The 18841-nt window shown below is 55.4% G+C and overlaps 3 protein-coding genes and 1 long non-coding RNA gene across 6 annotated transcripts; 1 reads left to right on the top strand and 3 right to left on the bottom strand.

Annotated features, from left to right (window-relative positions):
* Window positions 1-1809: 1809 nt before the first annotated feature.
* LOC114065650 lies at window positions 1810-3104 on the bottom strand. The gene is made up of 2 exons (XR_003573014.1): window positions 2888-3104; window positions 1810-1927 (listed from the first exon to the last, which is right to left on the bottom strand). It is a non-coding gene; the product is annotated as an uncharacterized LOC114065650 (long non-coding RNA).
* Window positions 3105-6683: 3579 nt separating this feature from the next.
* On the top strand, window positions 6684-7955 carry BLOC1S3 (biogenesis of lysosomal organelles complex 1 subunit 3). The gene is made up of 2 exons (XM_027899709.1): window positions 6684-6801; window positions 7014-7955. The coding sequence occupies exon 2, from the start codon at window positions 7017-7019 to the stop codon at window positions 7506-7508; it is 492 nt and encodes a 163-aa protein (XP_027755510.1). The 5' UTR covers window positions 6684-6801; window positions 7014-7016; the 3' UTR covers window positions 7509-7955.
* A 437-nt stretch (window positions 7956-8392) lies between these two features.
* Window positions 8393-11561, bottom strand: CCDC61 (coiled-coil domain containing 61). 2 transcript variants are annotated; one of them, XM_027899705.1, is made up of 14 exons: window positions 11509-11561; window positions 10681-10841; window positions 10520-10602; window positions 10266-10423; window positions 10064-10192; window positions 9900-9975; window positions 9719-9801; window positions 9528-9640; window positions 9352-9430; window positions 9190-9254; window positions 9018-9096; window positions 8883-8946; window positions 8696-8762; window positions 8393-8602 (listed from the first exon to the last, which is right to left on the bottom strand). In XM_027899705.1, exons 1-14 carry the CDS (start codon window positions 11553-11555, stop codon window positions 8505-8507), a joined length of 1302 nt encoding a protein of 433 aa, XP_027755506.1. In that variant the 5' UTR covers window positions 11556-11561; the 3' UTR covers window positions 8393-8504. The 2 variants fall into 2 exon arrangements, with proteins under 2 accessions (XP_027755506.1, XP_027755507.1); XM_027899706.1 differs by lacking the exon at window positions 11509-11561 and adding an exon at window positions 11236-11494.
* A 2429-nt stretch (window positions 11562-13990) lies between these two features.
* LOC114065648 (protein ADP-ribosylarginine hydrolase-like) lies at window positions 13991-17565 on the bottom strand. Of its 2 annotated transcripts, none has more exons than XM_027899707.1 (7): window positions 17449-17565; window positions 17158-17381; window positions 16241-16339; window positions 16065-16170; window positions 15498-15577; window positions 15243-15426; window positions 13991-14687 (listed from the first exon to the last, which is right to left on the bottom strand). In XM_027899707.1, exons 1-7 carry the CDS (start codon window positions 17457-17459, stop codon window positions 14318-14320), a joined length of 1074 nt encoding a protein of 357 aa, XP_027755508.1. In that variant the 5' UTR covers window positions 17460-17565; the 3' UTR covers window positions 13991-14317. The 2 variants fall into 2 exon arrangements, with proteins under 2 accessions (XP_027755508.1, XP_027755509.1); XM_027899708.1 differs by having other exon boundaries at window positions 15243-15405.
* Between the last annotated feature and the right edge of the window lie 1276 nt (window positions 17566-18841).

The raw sequence follows: 18841 nt of genomic DNA, 5'->3' as shown, positions 1-18841 counted from the left end.
CAAAACACCCAAATCTTCCCAAGGACAGGAATCTTACTCTGTTGAAGTACCAGAGAAATGTATTATGCACTGCCATCTTCAGAGCATGGTTGGGAACACCAGGGCAACAGGAATAACTAAAAACTCTTCTAGAGGGCAGTTCCCATTTAAAGGCTAAGTTACCTACAAGGAAACTTGAACAAAAGTGAGGCTTTCTCTCTCCCTCATCTGATTCTGAAAGTCTCTATATCCTGAGCTCCAAGAACTGTCCCAGATGATGCCAGAGATGAACAGTGTCCAAATCTGAAGATCTAGAGCTTGTTTCCCTGAAGTGCTCAACCCAGGTCACTGCCTGAAAGCATCAGCATGCACTTACAAAAACATCTGCATTTTCTGCATTACTATTTCACATTGTTCAGAAGTGCTGGACAAAGCATTCAGTGGATATTCTTCAGTGTTTTGTTTGTGCTTTTGTTATTTTTTTGGAGGAAGAGTTTAACTCACTATAGAGAAAGTAATGATTAGGGACACTGGCAGCTAGCATTCATCCAGGAATAAGAAACCAAGATTTCAAATCCATGTCTGTCCCAGAAAGATGATTCCATCTTTACAGTTATCATTTTTGGGGGCTGTGAACTCCCTAAACATGGGCATATTCTTGTCCACAGCAAGGTTTAATCAGTGCAACATCTACAATTTCTTTCTTTGAGTAGAAATGGAAAGACATATGGATTTTCATATACTTTGGGAGGGTATATGTCTCTAACACTGAAAGACAGAGACATTTTTAACACTAGTCAGGCCAAGTGTTTTAATTATGTGCTTATTCTGTTCCGGATAAGGGGACATGTAGGTTGTAGTGAGCCCTGTATTCCCCATTCATTTCATCTAAGTGACACTGTAGGTGAAATTTACCCTTTTTGTCCCCCCTCAACCCTTGTTTCATTATTCTTTCATTCTCATTGCATTGATTCTCCTTGTATTTTCTTTTAATAGCTTTGAGATCACTGAACATACTGACAGGACAGCTTCTACTTTAAGATACTTTTGGTATTTGCTAGAATTCCTGCCTTCATACCTATGTCAAAACCATTTTTGAATTATGCTCTCCTCAGAGACCTGTTGTTGACTTGCAAGATTAGCCCATCTTATAATACTACCATGCATATTTTCAAGCACTGAAAACCACAGAAATTCTTGCTTGAAAAAGCAGTCAGCACCATGTTTGGTCCTGGGAGCATCAGGAACATAATTTCCATTCTCAGCATAAAAAACTAATATTAAAATTTTTTTATTAAAAACCTGCTCTTTGAAAAGTACTGTGATCACAGTGCAAGAGCCAGACACTTTAAAATCAGAAATACAGTGTCAACAGCAGAACATCTAGTTCAAGTCAAACATGCTGCCTGCGCAAGTCAGTCCATGCACTGCAATTCCTCAGTCCATGCAATTATTTATTTGATGTTCTCTTCTCACACATGTACAGTAGTGTTGTGCCACAGTATGTAGGCATGGTTCCTCCTACATACTCCAAAAGATAAGCATCTTGACCAACTACAAGGAAGCTTGGTATTCTTCTCAGTAATAGAGACATACAAGCACATAGTCAAACACCCCTCTATTCTCCACCGGGAGACTCTATTGGGTTGACCAACAGGTTTCCCTCCAGCTTCCTGGTGGGCTTCGATGTGCTGTCAGCTTCCTTAAAATCCACAGGCATCTGCACCCCTACTGAGAGAAGATCTTATACTTTCTTTGTACCCAATTTCATTCACTGTTTTTTTCTACTTCTGAATAGCTTTTTGTAGCTATTTTATTGCTCTTTTTCTTCTCAAACTCCTTCCAAAGAAACAATCAACTCGGAATTGCTTTTTGCCCATTGGTCCCCGTTTGGCAACATCCATACTTAAATTATGTGGTTCCAATCTGGTCACCAGGCAATCCCAGCCTGATTAAGTGTTACTGACATGATTAGTCAGTGCCCTACCAAGACTCTCCATCTCCAAATTACCCAGCAGTTATCCCATTTATAACAATTGCATATCAGTTATCTTACATGCTCCTTGAAAACAGTCATTGCACTTTGGCCTTAATTCCTCTGCCTTGCTTACAGTTGAGCAGAAGTAGCTTCATATCGTACCTGCAGACAGTCTGCGCACTAGAGCAAGAGAATGTTTTTCACACTCTGATGAGAGCAGACAGCATCCTTGTCCAGGAACTGGTGCAGACACTGCCATGGTTCCATGTACACACTTTGGCCAGCTATAATATCTAGTGCCTTACAGTGCTCCTGAAGGATTTTTTGCCCACAGACACCCTCTTATGGATTTAAGGAAAGAGATCAGTTCTCACTGTGCATAGCTTATCATGGCCAGTCAGATTACATTTTTGGTCTACTATGATCAGTGAGAAACTTTAAAAATGTTTCATGGCTTTCAAATTCTGGTCTCCCTCATAACTTACAAATGCCTATGGAAAACCTGTAATTGGCCAGTACAATGTTGTTCCATTATATAGCCAAATCTCCATTCCTTCAAGGATTTCAGTGCTTGGTGCCTCTCCCTTTATTTTTTTCCCCTCACTCCCAAATTCTATGTAAAAAAGATTACCTTAGCCTTCTCTTCCTTTCTCTTCCATGCCTTTTCCAACCTTTTCTATCTTGGCTAGAAGACCAGGAGACAGTCTTCCTACTGTGCTCCAGACTGGACATACGTAACCTTGTGTTTTCAACACTATACCTAGGGACTGTTTAATTCAGTTCCACACTATAGCAAATACATGAGCAAATACAATACAAAAAAACCAGAATATGTGAGGCTTATATGCAATACATGAGCTTAGAAGTCAGTGCTGGTCTGGTTTTTTAACCACCGTATGGTTTATGGATGGCAAGAGGCAGACTGTTTACCTTCACAGATGGTCTCATGCTGCGTAAAAGTACCTGTTGGTCTCAGCATATCCTCCCTGAAAAATCTTCTGAAAAGTAAGTTCAGTTTTCAGAACAAGCCACCATTTTTAACTCTTGCTGCTGGAGACTTTTAAGAAAAACAGAAAGTACGGACATCAGTCAGGAGGTCTCTGATGGTGCTTTAGAGATTTCACTGCTCAAAAAACTTTTAACAATTTTATCTATTTATTTCAAAATGACACGATTGTTACCCAATGAAATAATTAATCAGGTATGAACCACAGTTGAATACAGTTTGTACTGAGAGTAATCAATTAAATCAGAGGGAAGATAAGTGTGGAGTTTGGAAAGAATACATTCAGTCAAAATGCGCTGGGATTTGGGGTCCCTGGGAGTCCAGGGCTGGGTGCCAGATAGGTGTCCCTGGTTGCAGGTGCAACATCAACCTGTGCAGCAGCAGCTGTGGGGACATGCACATCAACACCTGCCTGCACCAGGTTGAGCCAGTGCACAACACTCAGCAGTGTGGATGCTGGGCCCTGAGGAGCAGCACATCACTGGCAACCATGTCCTTCCAGCACAGGCAGCCCCTCAAGATGGTCCTGGTTCACAACCACTCTTCATCCGGATGGTTGTGATTCTGGCCCTGTTCCAAGTCCTGGTTCTGAACATTTTCACCACCTTGGTCCTGGTCCTAAACACAGTTCTGGTCTAGACCCTGCTGTTCCCAGCAGAGGTGTCCCTAGGAGAGGCACATGTTCCCAAGTGGGGGACATTCCCAGAGAGAGTGTCCCTGGGGTGGTGGGGGTGTCCCCCCTCTCTGTGGTGAGGGGTTGGGGCCGCAGTACCCCTGTAGTGACACCAGGGCTGCCCAGCTGGAGATTCAGCCACTGAGCCATAACTTCAACATCTGGGGAGACAACAACCACATCTGGGACTATGGCCACCAGCTGTCACCCACCACTGTGGAGCAGCTGGGGGTGACCAGGGATAGTGCCCTGGACTATATCCAAGGCTGAGCCACCCCCGGCACCTACCATCATCTTTGAGCACTAGGCACATGGATGAGGGTGGGAATGGGAACAAGGACTCAGTGGCTCTGGGCACAGGGATGGGGACAGGGTCAGGGATGCCTCTGTGGAGTGGCCACCCAAGGCTTGTCCCCACTGGCCATGAGAAGTGCCATCATCGGCCTATGGGACACCATTAAACCAGCACCCAGAGCTCACCATGTCCCCAGGGCAGGGTGGGAACATGCAGAGCCTGGACATCAGAGACAGAGCTCCCCCTGACAGTGAGGTTTGGGAGACCTCTGGGGGAATGAGCACAGAGCTGGAGGGCAAATACTCCATAGGCCCTCAGGGCTAAGCAAAATAGAGCCCCTCCCCACCACCATGGGGGTTTGTGGCAGGGGGCCTACCCCAGTAAGGCCTAGAATCCAATCAAAGAATGCAAGCAATGCAAGCTGTTTATGATGAGTTACTGCTGGTGCCACAGTAACATTTTTTGGTGTTGAATTATGCCAAAACAAGCCTGGTTCACCAACTCCAAACACACATCCTGCTTTTTGAAGTTGGATGTTGCAGATAAGCTGGTAGCTGGCCTGTAAATTTGTGATTTACAGTCAATCAGTTTCTACTACAGAAGAAGTCCAGACCCCTTGCACGCAGTCAGGTTTTCTAACATAGCCCTTTTTTGGGTGTATGTGTAGAGACTCCTCCCTTGGGTGGAGACATCCTCCAAGGATATTCCTCAAAGTTGAGTGAAAGAGATCTCCCCACGAGGGTTGATATGGGTGAGTTACATCAAATCTCTAATTAACTTCTTTTTGCTAGCTTTAATATATTTGCTTTTATATTTAATTAATTTAATAATGCTTCAATATAGTGCACTATCCTATCTTATACCATACTACTAGTAGTTTTAGCATTTATATTGTGTTGTAAATAATTCTGGTTAAGATCTTTTGTCTGATCATTTGTAATGATAAATTATTCATTTTATATAAATATTCTCATTTTGCCAGTCATTAAAACCTGAGGACAAAAGTTGTTCAAACACACCTCTATAATTCCTTAAACTACTGACATAATCTGAGGCTAAGATTGGATTCAGACGCACCCAAACTTCTCTCTGAGTTTAGAAAGCAAGGGAGCCCTTTCTGCACCTCATGACTCAGCAGCAGGGATTCTTCTAATAAATTTTGTCTAAGCCTTCTACTCCCACCTGTGATAGTGTCATGGGGGGCAAAAGCCAAAGACCCCCCAGTGGCAGGTTGGGGGAGGGGCCAGGTGGGCCCCTCACTGCTGCAGTCACCGGGATGTGCACCATGTTCACATCCTCACTGTGGATGTCACCAGCCGTGGCACTAACACCTGTCAGCAGCACCACTGTCCTCAGGGTGTCACCAGTGCCATGGAGAGGTGGTCACCACCACCACCATCACCACAGTGTCCTGCTGAAGGTGCAGTTGTGGTGACTCTCCTGGTTCTGGTCATGGTCATCACCTTAGTCATGATTCTGGTCCCAATTCTGGACCAGGCACTGGGCCCCCACCTCACTTAAAAAGCCCTTGACACTCACTGGTCCACACACTAGTGGAGCTGAGCCTAAAAACAGGAGAGGGGAACGGCAGTTTGGCACCACAGAGGCTTCTAGGGAGCAGCTCCAGGCACCCACCTGGGCCCCTCAGAGTCCCACTCTTTGTGTCCTCCCCTGCGCCGCCAAAGTCCAGCTGACCTCACCTTTCCCATCAGCAGTGACATCCACTTGGGAATGGCCACACCCCCTGTGCCTAATAGATAATAATAGATATTAATAGATATTAACAGATATTAATAGATATTAATAGACATGAGGGGCCTCTACACCCCCCTCAAAGCCCCATACCCCCATAGATCACTGCAACTTCTGTGCCCTACAGCCACCATAGATCCCCCCAGCCCCAATGGGTTCCTATAGCTCCTCCCAGCTCCCCAGTCTGGAGATGAGGATGCCATGAGGGACCATGCCCAAGACCTTACAGCACACCCATCCAATCCAGTCCAGGGTGATGCTGGTCAGCCTTCCTCATCACGGAAGGCCACCAGACTGGTCACGCACCCCTTGCCCTCAGTGAAGCCGTGCTGGACTGCCATGAGTCCCGTTGCATCTGCACCTTGGTTTTCCTGATCCCATCCCTACCTATCCAAACAATATCCCTATGCTTTCTCAGGCTACCTCCTGCCTGCCCTGCTCGATTGCTTACACTTGGGGATGGAGAGCTCTCGCACTCAAAAAACGCAGCCTCAAAGAGCTGCCAGCTGCCAGCCTGTCTCCTTAAGGACAGTTTCTCATGGGATCCTTTAATTCTTTAAACAGCTGCAAGTTCACTCTTCCACAGTTCAGGGAGAACGCGGTCACAGCACACCCCAACCCAAGGTCACCGCTGCCCTCTGGGGGCCGAGGGGCGGGCCCAGCCCAGGGAGGAGGGGCCGGCCCCCCAGCGCGGACAATCGGCACGCTGGGCCCGCCCCGCCATAGCGGGCAGCCAATGGGCGCGGGTAGTACTATGGTAAAACGGGCGGCGGGCGGGGCGAAGGGCGGGGCCCGGTGGGAGGGGCTTTGGGGGTTTTGGGTCCGGTACCGCCCCGGTGCCAGCCCAGCTCCTGCTCTTGGCTGTCCCCGGACAGGGTGCCCCCCGGGTGTCCCATTAAGCCTCCTGCCCGCGCTCACCGTTCCCGCGGAGCAGGATCGGGACACCGGGGCCTGCAGCGCCTCCACTGCTCACTTACTGACGCCATGGCGCACGCGCCGGCAGAATCCGGCCTGCCGTGGCGAAGGACGGCACTTCCGGATTACTGCTGCCCGGGTCACGTGATGCAGGGACCACGTGGTCATCCCATCATGTGACCTGCGGCGGTCGCGGGCAGCAGGTGGGAGATTCCCGTGGGATCGGAAGGGAAGGACTCGGGGCGGGGGGGAGGCGCGGAGGTGTCCTGGATGTGGAGATTTGGGATCACTAAGTGGGCCGTGGGAGTCTACAGGGGTCTGAGCACTCGGGGAGGAGTGGGGGAGGGACTCCCCAGGCCAAGCCCGGAGCGCCCCCCCCTTCGGAGGTACGCCCTGATCCCCCCGTGCACCTCAGGCCATGGCCGCCCCCCGCCCCTCCACGGTGGTGCCGGGCGAAGCCTCCGAGAGTGACTCGGAGCAGGAGCTGCTGGTGGGGGCGGCGGGGGGAGCCCCCGGGGCCGGGCTGAAGGTGCCGGGCGAAGCCTCCGAGACGGAAGAAGAGGAGGAGGAGGAGGAGGAGGAGCAGGGACCGAAGACGTCCCCAGTGATGGCGGAGGAGCCGGCGGTGGTTTGGGGGGGCGGCCAGGGGAGCCCCTCGCTGCTGCAGCAGCGGCTGCGGGAGGGGACGGGGCGGCTGCGGGGGGCGGTGGGCAGCGCCCTGCGGCAGAGCTACGGCAGCGCCGCCCGAAGCCTGGGGGGGCTGGAGGGGGCCCTGGGCCGGGCGCAGGTGGCCGCCGCCGCCGCTGCTCACTGCCTGCGCCTGGCCCGCCGCGACCTGCGCGCTGTGGCCGACACTATCGACATCGTCACGGCCTGTCGCCTCCTGCCCGACATCCGCGTGCAGCTCTGACTGGCACCGGCACGAGACACCACGTTCGCCGTCCCTACTGTGGCTGTCACCCGCGGCGGCACCAACGCCTGCCAGACATCCACGAGCAGCTGCCGGCACCACTGCTGTCCTCAGGGCGTCACCAGTGCTTGGATCATGCTTGTCAGCGTCACCGCTCGTGTCCTACCGAGGGCGTGGTTGTGGTGGCATCGAGTCATCGCTGCAGCACCTCACACTGACCTTGAAGATCTCACCTCAGTGGCATCACCAGCATAGTCACAGTGACACCAAACAGTGGCTTTGGCACAGAGGCCACCACCCTGCCACCCCAGGATCTCTACACTCTGGTGACGTGATCACTACTGGCCTGGCCAGCTATTACCATCCCTGAACTGCAGCCTCACACTGGCTCCAGTCACTGCTGACCTCACCATTTGGTGTGACACGGAACTGAATAAAGCCATGGTGGTGTCAGAGCCACAGCAGGGAGCTTGGCCAGTGCCATGGGGACAGCACATTGCAGAAGGGGACACAGGGACACACAGGGGACAGAGGGCAGGTAGGGCGACATGGGTCCTGGTGTAATATTGCAGTAACCTTTGAATTCACTGGTAGCCCAGAGGACAGGACTGGTGACCTGGGGCATGTATCTGCCATGCCCCCTGTCACCCTCTGGTGATGTCCCAGTGCCCGCCCCCTGACATACACATTGTGTCCCTCTTGCCATGTCCCCAGCAGCAGGATATTGAGGGGACAGTGAGTGAGGACAAGAGGACTGCAAGAGGGGGGACAGAAGCCCCACCCTACCCCAAGAAGAACATGCCCTAGAGCCAGACAAGGGTTTATTTGGGGGAACGCTTGCTCCACACCACCGTCACCTCCACAACACAGGGAGTGGGGAAGCCTAGGGCCAGACAAGGGTTTATTTGGGGGAATGCTTGCCCCACACCACCGTCACCTCCATGACACAGGGAGGGGGGAGGGTTCCCAGAGGGGCTGGGGAGTCCCTGGGGGGAGTCACATGCAGGTGTCCAGGCTGCTCATGTACTCTTGCAGTGCCCACAGCCGGGCATCAATCTCAGCCAGCTCGGCCAAGGGTTCTTCAGAGTGGTTCTCTTGGGAGGCCAGTGCAGGGAAAATGGGTTAATGAGGGCCTGAATTGGGTTGGGGGGCACCCCGAATATCCAGGGACTTAGATGGGGCCTCACCTTTACCAGGGCACTTGCTGGTAGCACTGCGTGTGGGCAGCTTGTGGCTGGCAGCCAGGCGAGGTGCCTGTGGGACAGACTGGCGGTCACTGGTGTGTGTCCCCCCCACTCCTCGTGCTAACCCTGCTTTAGGACATAGAGGGGGGCCCCAAATGGGTAGGGGAACCCCAAAGGGGCAGCCACTCACCATACAGGGGCCGTTGAAGGACGAGGTGCTCAGAGGTCTCTCGGTATGGGTCACCCTCCTGTCACTGCCCAAGATAAGGGGGTTTAAGAGGTGCCAGGAGGGAGGACCAAGCATCCTTACCTACGCCAGTGTTACCTGTGGGGCATGGCCTTGGGGCGCTCACTGCCTTTGCTGCCAGAGCTCGCTGCTGAGCACCAGCTCCGGAAGCTTGTGGCTGCAGGGAGAAATGGAGGTAAGGGGTGAACTTGAGAAAGATGCTCCAGCACCGAGCGGGTGCTCCCCAGCCCTCTTCATGCTCCCCACTCACCCGATGAGCTGCGCCCATGGCTCCTCACCGGACTGGTGCTGCCAAAAGCTGCCCTGTGCCGCTGGCTGCACCCAACAGAGATGGTGATGGGAGGTAGGGATCCCCAAGTGCTGGGGAGGAATGGGACAGTGGAATGGTGACAATTTCACTGTCACCGCTTACTTTCTGAGCTCAGCCTCCTTCTGCCGTCGCTGCCGGGCCCTGACGAAGGCAGTGGGGTCGAAGCGTGGCAGGCGGGAACCTGGTGGGGGGTGAGGAGGAGGAGGGGGTCAGGGTGAGGAGGCACTGAGTCATATCCTGTCTCCACCCCTATATGTGTCCCCCTGAGTGTCCCACACCTGCAGGTGATGGGGATCGCAGAGAGGGGCGGCCCAGGCTGCTCCTGTGGCTCTCCAGGGATGCTGAGCGTTGCTTCTGGGGGCAGGGGGCCGTGCTGGCAGATGTCCGGCGGCTGCCAAGAGGACAAGTGCCATGAGGGGGGGACACCCCATGGTCATGAGACCCCCTGTACAACCCACCCCCGCCTTACCCCCTCCTGCAGGAGGCCAGTTCGGCTGTCAGGCTCTTCACCCGCATCTGCAGCCTCTGCTCTGATGCCTTTGCCTCAGCCAGCTGCAAGGTGGGGAAAAAGGTTCACTGTGCATCTGGCAGACCCCATTCCTGCTGCCAGCAGTCCCCAACTTGCAGGCCCCCATCCCCTCCCAGCCCACCTGGGCAGCCAGCTGACGGTGCTCACGCTGATGCCGGGCCTCTGCCACCTGCTTCTCCTCCACTGTGCGTCGCAGCCTGAGGAGGATGGCAGGGGGTGGTCTGGGCGCTCCTTCCTCGCACTGACCCCTCCCAAACCCTTCTGAGCGCTGCCAGCCCCACTCACGCGTCCCGCAGGTGCTGGATCTCCTCCAGGCGTCGTGCCCGAAGCTGTGCCAGCTCCTCCCGCAACTCCCGCACCAGTGTGGCAAGGTCCTGCCGCCCAGCGTAAGGCAGCGGCAGTGGGTAGTGGATCCTGGGGAGGAGCACGTGGAGGGGGTGAGGCTGGTGTCACTCCTCCATGCCCCCTACCCAGTGTTCCCTGTCACCTATCAAACTCCACAGAGTAGACGAGGATAAGGTAGCGCCTGGTACTGAGGGGGGAAGAGGAGGAAGGGGGAGGCCGGGCGATTGCCCCCACTTTCCGGCTACGCAGGGTCTCCAGGTCGGTGTAGGTGAGGAGCTCCAGGCTGACGGACTCACTGCTCTGCAGAGGGTTTGAAAAGTGAGGGAGGCTCGGTGGGACACATACCCCACCACATTTCCCCCCAGAATGCCATGTAGAGGAGCGGCGCTGTCACACCTGCATCAGTGCTGACTCCAGCATGCTGCAGAAAATGCCGAACTGCTTGAAATTCCCGGTTTTGCGGGTCATGTTCTCGATGACTGCAAGGAGTACTTCGGTGAGTGGCAGTCGTGGGGGTATTCACGCAGTCCTCCCCCAGGTCCCCCCCCGGCACTCACAAGTGGCATCGAACTCGCCCCTCCACAGATCAGCGGTGCCGTGAGCCTCCACCTCCACCCGCAGCACAGTGCGAGCCAGGGTCACCCGCACCGTGTGTGTCCCGGGCCGAAAACTGCAATCGGCCTGCAGGTACCGCGGCTCTGCCATGGCGCAGGGGGGTCTGTGGGGAGAAGGCACCATGGGGAGACAGGGGCACCCCAGGAGTAGGGGGGGCACTCCTAGAAGGCGGGTAGGGCACCCTCGGGAAAGGGGATCCAGACTGGAGGGCTTGGGACAGGTGAGTTGGGGTGGATTCTGGGGTGGTGGGTTCAGGGAGGGATCGGGAGTGGGACTGATGGCGGGGGAACAGATGGGGGAAGAAGGCGTCGAGGTCACAGCATCAAGGGAGGTGACCACAGAGAACCTCAGGGCATTTGGAGATTAGGGCTCTGCTGGGGGGGTTGTGGGAGGCAGTTTGAAGGGCTGGAGAGAGTACAGAGGGGCGCGGGGAGAGCCTAGGGCCTGGGGCTGCTGCCTGGGGAGCAGGGGGGAGCCAGGGCTTCGGGGGCCTGTACCGAGGAAAGGGGAACTGATGGTCTGTTCTGGGCGCAGCGGGGTGGGGGTGGCCCGGGTGTATGCTCAGGCGGTAGACAGCGGGAGCAGCCCCGTCGGTGTCAGCGCCGGCACTGCAGGAGGGTCCGGGCCCGGCGCGCAGACCCGCGGCCCGCCGGCCCAGCGCTCACCGCGATCCGCCGCGCCTCGGCCGCAGCCCCGCCCCCCTCACCCCGCGCCATTGGTCGGCCGCGCCCGCCTCCGCCTCGCCATTGGCTGCTCGCGCCGTCTGTCACCTTACTGCCGTTAGCCGCTTGGCTGCCCGCCAGCCTCTAGCTGCCATTGGCTATCAGGTGGAGCCTGCCTCCCGCCTCCGCGGCGCCGTTGGGTATTGCGGCTGTCAGTCATTCCTGGAGAAGAGGAGGAGCGACGCCTGCCTGTGGAGCCCTTCGACCGTGACGTCCGGCAGGCCCCGCCCCCTCCGCGATCACGGCCTGGCCCCGCCCCCTCCCCCTGAGACCGCCGGTTCCGCTCCTTTCCTGCCCTGCGAAAGGAGGGCCCGTGAGGCTGGGCCGGAGACACTGCGCTACCTATGGGGCACACGACACGTCGGGGGGCGCTGGAGGTGGGCACAGACGAGTTGGGGAGGCAGCTGAAGCTTGAACCAGTTTTTGTTAACCAGACTGGGAGCGGGGGGGGAGGCCTCAGGAGGCCCCAGGCATCCCAGTATTTGGGAGTATGCCCCCAAATTGCAAATTATCCTCCTGAAATGTTTGGAGGGGCAGCCCCCGGACTTCAGATCCCCCATGAACATTCCAGGGGGTTGGCCCTCACAAGAAATGGGGGAGGGGAGCGCAGCACACTCTTAAACTGCCTTTGGGAATCCCAGCAGCCCTTCTCAGGCAGGAATGTGTCTGGGGGTCTGTCCATGCACCCAGTGACACTGATGGCATTATGAGCACTTGTGATGGCACTCTGGAGAGGAGATGCCAAGTTCTCTTCTTCCTCTTCTCCCACTGAAAAAGCAGTGCTGGAGTCAGAGCAGAGGCAGTTTGAGGACATCCAGGGGTCTCCAGCAACTGGGATCAGCCCAGAGGTACAGTACCACATACTAGAGATGCCAGCATCCTTGCACAAGCCCTGTTTGGCCCTCAGTGGGGCCTTTTGGGATGGTTTCTTGCTCTCTGAGGAAGGCAAGAGGAACTGCAGACCCTGCTCCAGGGCCATGGGGACTCCCCACTTCTCTGGGCAGATGAGAATGCTGGCATTGTCCCCACCTCATGAAGGAAGAGCTGTTGTTGGATGGAGCCAGCCAACTGCAGCCCTTAAAACCTGCTGCTCCCTATCTCACATGTCCCAGCTGGAAGGTAGGACAGCGGCTGGACTGTTGGGCTTGACCTGCTTCCCAGTGTGACACAGGGGACACCTGCACCATTACAGAGAAGGAAAGATGAACACTCTGACCCTCACTAGAGAAGCTCAGGACCTACTTTACTTGTAAGTGCATGAGGAAATGCCTCTGTGGAGCCTTAAGAGGCGGCTTTGAGCCAGCTGAATTGCAGACTGAATTCTCTTCCTCTGAGAGGGAGGATCTGGAACATATCCAATTGGTTTGGGGCCAAATATGAGCCTTTGGACTCTACAAATAAGGCATTGAATCTTCCGATCAAATCTGAGGCCTTCAAACTGATGCTGTGGACTTTCTAAACGAGTCTTTGAACTTTAAAAGCATAAATCTTGTGATGTCTAAATGTGGTTTTGTAGTATGAAATTGTGGGTTTGTATCTTAAATTGACTATTTGGTCTCCCAAGTGTAGGCTTTAGTGATTTAAAAGTGATGCTATTTTCCTTACTTTGGAAGGAATATAAATAAGTTATATAACTTAATATGAGTTATATAAAACAGGGTTTGAACTTGAAAAATTTGGGGTCGAATCAGAAAAATAATCCTTTGGACCTTGAAATTGCAGTTTGGGATTTAAATTTTTTCCTGGGTTTTTTGTTTGGTTGGTTTGTTGGTTGTTTTTTTTTTTTTTTGGAGGGGGAAGGTTGTTTGGGCTTTTTGGTCACAGAGATTCATGTTCCAACCCTAAGAATGAGGAGTTTTTAACTAAAGCATTCCTATGCTATCAGCCCTGTTCTTAGCATAGATCTATCACCCTCAAGGTGGTAAACCCTGGGGCCTATCACACTTGGGGGGGATTAATCCTGGGGGCCATCACCTTTGTGGGGGGGGGCAACCAGCTGATTGTTTTTTACCCTTCGGGTCCATTTGTCCTTGATCCCATCATCCTTGGGATGATTAACCCTGGGCCCACCAGATGTGCTTTACCCTGTTGGCCCATCACATCTCAGGCCCAACCCCCTCAGGGTTGTTAACCCTGGGGAACCATCCCCCTGGAGGCTCATTCCTTTTGCTTTGAAGGACGCTGGGGCCCACTAAGGTGACCATGATGCAAAGGATAAAGCGTCATTCTCCTGGGTGGCACTTGGAGGCAGGTGGCAGCGGGGTTGTGTGCTCTTTCCTCTCCACTCAGTAGTGGTGAGCCCACCCTTTGAGCACTGGGTCCAAGCCTTGGGCTACCAGTACAGGAGAGACAGGTTGTCTGCGAGCCAGCCCAGGAACAGGCCTTGGAGATGCCCCATGGCGGGGAGCCTCTTGGAGGGGCTGCAGGAGCTGCTCAGCCGGGAGCAGGTTTGGCTGCAGAGGGTCCAACCCAGGTACAGTCTCAACACTGGCAGAGGCAGGACAAGAGATGCCAGGCACACACCCAGACCCAGAGTGACTTGGGAGGACATGGTTTTTACTGTGGGGATAACTGAGGCTTGTTGGGAGGGTCCTGGGGTCCCAAACTGGGGAGGGGTAAAAGGCCACCTGGACACAGCTATGGTGGTTTCCCTGGGGCTTGCTTGCCTGAGACCCCAGCACCCCTTGAAGGGCCCTGCTTCCCCCAGGGCTCTCCTAGGGGCCTTCCCAGGCCTGCTGACTCCCAGAGACCCTCCCAAGCTAAGGCTCCATGCTAGTCTTTGCTGTGCCCTGGCGACCCACCAGGGCTTTCTTTGGATGGGAACAGCAGGTGATACCAGGGACACAGGCCAGGCTCATCATCTCCCCCAGGCCAGCACATGGAGTTGGTGGGCAGCATTGAGCAGCCGCTCACGGTGCTCCAGGCGGCAGTGCAGCCCTGGGGGGATGGATGTCAGTCCCCCCTGCAGCCCCCAGCACCCAGCAGCGATGGTCCCCGTCGAATCGTTGTCCCCGCCATGCAACACTCCCCTGCCACAAAGGTCTTCCCAGCTCCCACCGGCTGCCAGCAGGGCTTCCAGGGCCACCATGGGTGCGTCATGGCCACTGCGCCCTGGCCACCCCTCCAGTGCCCAGCCTAGGTACGCTGTGTCCCGCTCGGCTGGGGACGGGAGGGATGGCACCTGGGCTGGGCCACGACCCTCCAGAAGCCCACGGGAGTCCAGATACCTGCAGGGACATGGGGATACTGAGGTCACTGGGGATATTGGTGGCAGCAGGGACGACACTGAAAACATGGGGAGTCATCAGGTACACTGTTGTCAGTGGGGACATTGGTGTCACCAGACAAGGGGGTAACCAGTGACACTAGGGGTCACTAGGCTATGGCTCTCCAGCAGCCCCTGTAACCTCAGGAACCTGTGAGGACACTGGGGACTATTGGTACACTTGGGAGGCACTGTGCCACTGGACACAGTGGGGACAGCAGTAATGCCAGGAAAGCCCATAACCCCAGGAACCCTAGGGACACACAGGTCAGTGTCCCTGAGGAGGGCACCACTGGCGGGACACAGGTGCAGCAGGCACAGGATGGGCAGTGCCAGCCCTGTGGACAGACTGGATACCAGGATCAGCAGTAACTCCAGTGTGATGCGCTGCCAGGACTGGGAGAGAGCCTAGAGGACACCAGTGACACCAGTGGCCCCCTGAGCCCCTCCCAGTATCCTCCCCAGTCCAACCTTGTGCTCCCAATGTCTCCCCAGGAAACTCCCAGTGCCTCCTCACCGGTGCCAGGCCTCCCCAAAGAAGGGCCAGGCAGCAGCATTGTCCTCCACAGCCACACCGGTGCCCTCCACGTAGTCCCATGCCAGGGGCAGGACCCTCAGCAGCTCAGCCCCCCAGCGCTCTGGGGGCTCCCCTCGAGCCCCCAGTGCCCCAAAGAGGGCCACTGCCAGAGCCCCGAGGTACCCTGTGGGGACAGGGGCTTCAGGGGTGTTCCTGTGTCCCCTCCTGCCCTGCCTCCCTCAGGCTGGCACTTACCAGTGGGGTGGTGGTGGGTCATGCGACCGCTCTCGATGCTCACCTGAATCAGTGTCGGCAGCTCCCAGGCATGTGGATACCTGTGCTGGCATCAGACAAGTCCCCACCTTCCCCGGTCCTGTATCCCCAGCACTGCTCCCATCCCACCACCCTTGTCCCCACTGTCATTGTCCCTGCTGTGCTCATTCTCCCTATTGCTATCCCCGTGTTCTCTGTTCCTGACCTCCCAGCTCCAGCACCACCATATCCCCAAACTCCAGACCTTGTCCTCCGCAGCCCCACCCGTCTCTGTATCCCCATTCTTCTCCCTCTGACATCCCCATGTTCCTGTTGCCCCACCCCCATCCCCTCATGTCCTCTTCCCTCCAGCTCTGACACACCCATTTCCCCAGCCCCAACATCTGTCACCCCCATTCCCCATGTCCCTGTTCCCCGACATCCCTCCAGCCCTGACACCCTTCCCTAGTCCACCCATTTTGACCCCCCCCCACATAATCTGTCCCCATCCCCCCAGCTCTGATACCTCCGTCCCCCATCCCCACGTGTCCCCCCATTTCCCAGCCCCACCTGAGGCCGATGGCCAGGCTGCGCATGGCGGCCCCGCATCCGGTGCCGCGGGGGTTGAAGGGGATGCGATAGCCCTCGGGCTCCCCAGGCCGCAGCTGTGAGGTGCCTGGGGGAGCATGGGGGCGTGAGGCCCCCTAATCCCCCTGCCTCTCCCCACATCCTTGAGCCCCGCTCACCCAGGATGCTGGTGGGTCCAGGCTTGCGTCCCTCCATGTCTCCCATGGCAGCCACGTAGCGGCGAGCCAGCTCCTGCAGGAGGGGTTCCCCTTCCAGACCTGGGGGGAGAGCATGAGGACCATCCTGGGTTACCCAGACTGGCAGGAAGGGAAGAGAGAAGCCCCATGCACCCTCCAAAACTGAAAGGGAAGACCCGTCACTGCACCTCCCCCCCCAAAACATGTAGGGAAAGCGTACATCGCCCCAAAACTGGAGGCGGGGGGGGGAGAACACCCTTCATGGACCACCAAAACTAGAGGGAAAAGGAGACACCACTCACGGACCCCCCAGAATTGGAGGGGAAGCAGGACAAGTTTCATGGAGAAATGGGGAATCCCCCTGAGTGCTCCAATTTGGGTGGGAAAGGGGTAAGCCCTGCCAGGTCTCTAAAGTGGGAGGGGGAATGTTCCCCCTTCCAACCCCCAATATGGAAGGGCACATAAATGGTGAAAAATACACAGATACAGACAGACACACACTCCCCACCTGCCACTCTCCCCGAAGAAATGAGGACACCCCCCTTAAGCCTCACTGGCTAAATCCTAAAAGGGGAGGTGAGGGGGAAAGTGGAATTAGGATGCCTCCAAGCCCCCTCCAGAGCTGGCCAGGGTCCCCCCAAAAGCCCCTGCCAGCAACCCTCCAGTTTGGGTCATGGATACAATGGGGGACTTCTGCCCCATACAGCCTAGGGCTACAACGGGGACCCCCCCAGACCCCACTATAACAACCCAACCAAAAGGTAACTCCCACCTCCTAGGGGGTATAATGAGGACATCCCCCTCACCCAGAACACTCTAGCTAGCCTGGGGTACGATGGGGACCCAACCCCAGGGATCCAACCCCTGTATCTGTGGGGTGCCATGGAGCCCCTCCCCACCTGTGGCCAGGCCCTCGGCGGTGGCGAGGTGCAGGACGGTGTCATCGCTGACGGGCCACTCGGGTGGCTCGAGCGTGATGGCCGCCAGCCCCCCCAGCTCAGCCAGCTCAGCGTGGATCTGGGGGCCTGAGGTGCAGTACTCCCAGCGGCCCCCTCGGTACCCCAGCGCATCCCCCACCCCGCTCAGCACCATGGCCGCCTCGTAGGCTTCCACCGAGGGCACCCTGGGGGGAACAGCGGGTTCAGGGGGTGCCGGCAGTGGGAGAACCTCGGAGCCCCTGGTGCACTCACGTCTCCTCCATGGCGGAGCAGCTGGGGATGCCTGTTAGCAGGCTCGGGCACGGAGCCAGCGCTGGCAAGGGGCCCTTAAGGGGCCTAGAACACCTCTGGGATGGGGGGAGAAGCGGGGGGGGATTCCAGGGGAATTACGGATGAGGGAGAACAAGAGAGGGAGAAGCTCCAGGGAGTCCCACAGGACACTGAGTGGGACTGAGGGGCTCAGAGAGGCAGCTAGAGAGGCACGGAGGAAGGTGGAGGGGTGCTGTATCCAAAGGGAGCTGGGACTACCCAAATGGGCATGGAGGAGCCTTGGAGGGGCACCCTAAGGGGGCCTGGGGACATCCAAAGGGAAATTAAGGATACCCCAAAGGGGCATGGAGGCATCCAAAAGGGCCTGAGTGAAACACAAAAAGGACACAGACAGGGGCCAGAGGGCTCTTAAGGATTTGGGGAACAGAGGGCTGGGATACAGCAGCCCCAGGGGAGAGAAGGAACATGGCCAGGGAAGAATGGTTCCACCATTCTTATTTTGCTATGACAGGGCAAAAATATGGCCCTGACCCATATCCCAGGGCAAAATCTCACAAAACTGCTCTGGCCTCGGTCCTGAATACAGGTTCAAAGCTCCACCTTAAATTTCTGAGTGAAGCAGCACAGCCTAGGCCAGGTCCAGGTCAGGGCGACTCCTGTGCTCCAGCACCAGAGTTTCATCTTGGGATTGGTCCAAATGATACCAGATGAGGCACAAATCTTTGGTCTGGTGGTAAAAGTCTGGAGAAGAGGGTGGTTAGTAATAAAAATGGTGAATAACAAGGTTTAAAATCCCTTGTCACGTTGGAAAAATTTTAAAAAGCCAACACTTGGGGGACAAATAAATGGTATTTTGGAGGCTTTTTATCTGGACACACAAAAATGGAGGAGTTATCCTACTACACTGTGAAGAGATGGTTCAGAATCCAACAGAGGAAGCCCTGGAGCCTGTGGGTCAGGGGCAGGGCACCCCAAAACCCTGCAGTTCAGAACACATCCAAATTGTACAGGTTGGGTCCAGGGCTTCCTTTGTTAGGGACCAAAGCCTTCTCTTTAGGATTCAGCCTGAGATTTGGTGGGCTCAAAGCTTATTTTAAGCCTCTAAAAACCCCTTTTTAGAGGCCAAGACCTAATTTGTGGTAATGAAGCATCCTTCGAGGGCACAAAACCTAACTTCATGGTTCAAACCTTCCTTTTCATTTCCAAAGCTCAGTTTTTAGGTATAGAATGATTTATTAGAACCACAATTTCAAGAATCTGAGGGAAAAGCAGAAGCCTTGGAAAAAAAAATTAGAACTGGCATTATTAAAAATCCCTAATCCTCCTGTCTGTTTATGGTCACCTAGGGAAAAAGAATGATTTCATGTACCTTTGT

This window comes from Empidonax traillii, unplaced genomic scaffold (assembly GCF_003031625.1).
Source record: "Empidonax traillii isolate 1590-97213 ecotype Southwest subspecies unplaced genomic scaffold, ASM303162v1 scaffold685:size505991, whole genome shotgun sequence".
In the NCBI taxonomy this organism is placed as follows: Eukaryota; Metazoa; Chordata; class Aves; order Passeriformes; family Tyrannidae; genus Empidonax; species Empidonax traillii.
The sequence above is the reverse complement of the archived record's forward strand: the minus strand, read 5'-3'. Positions and strand labels throughout refer to the sequence as shown.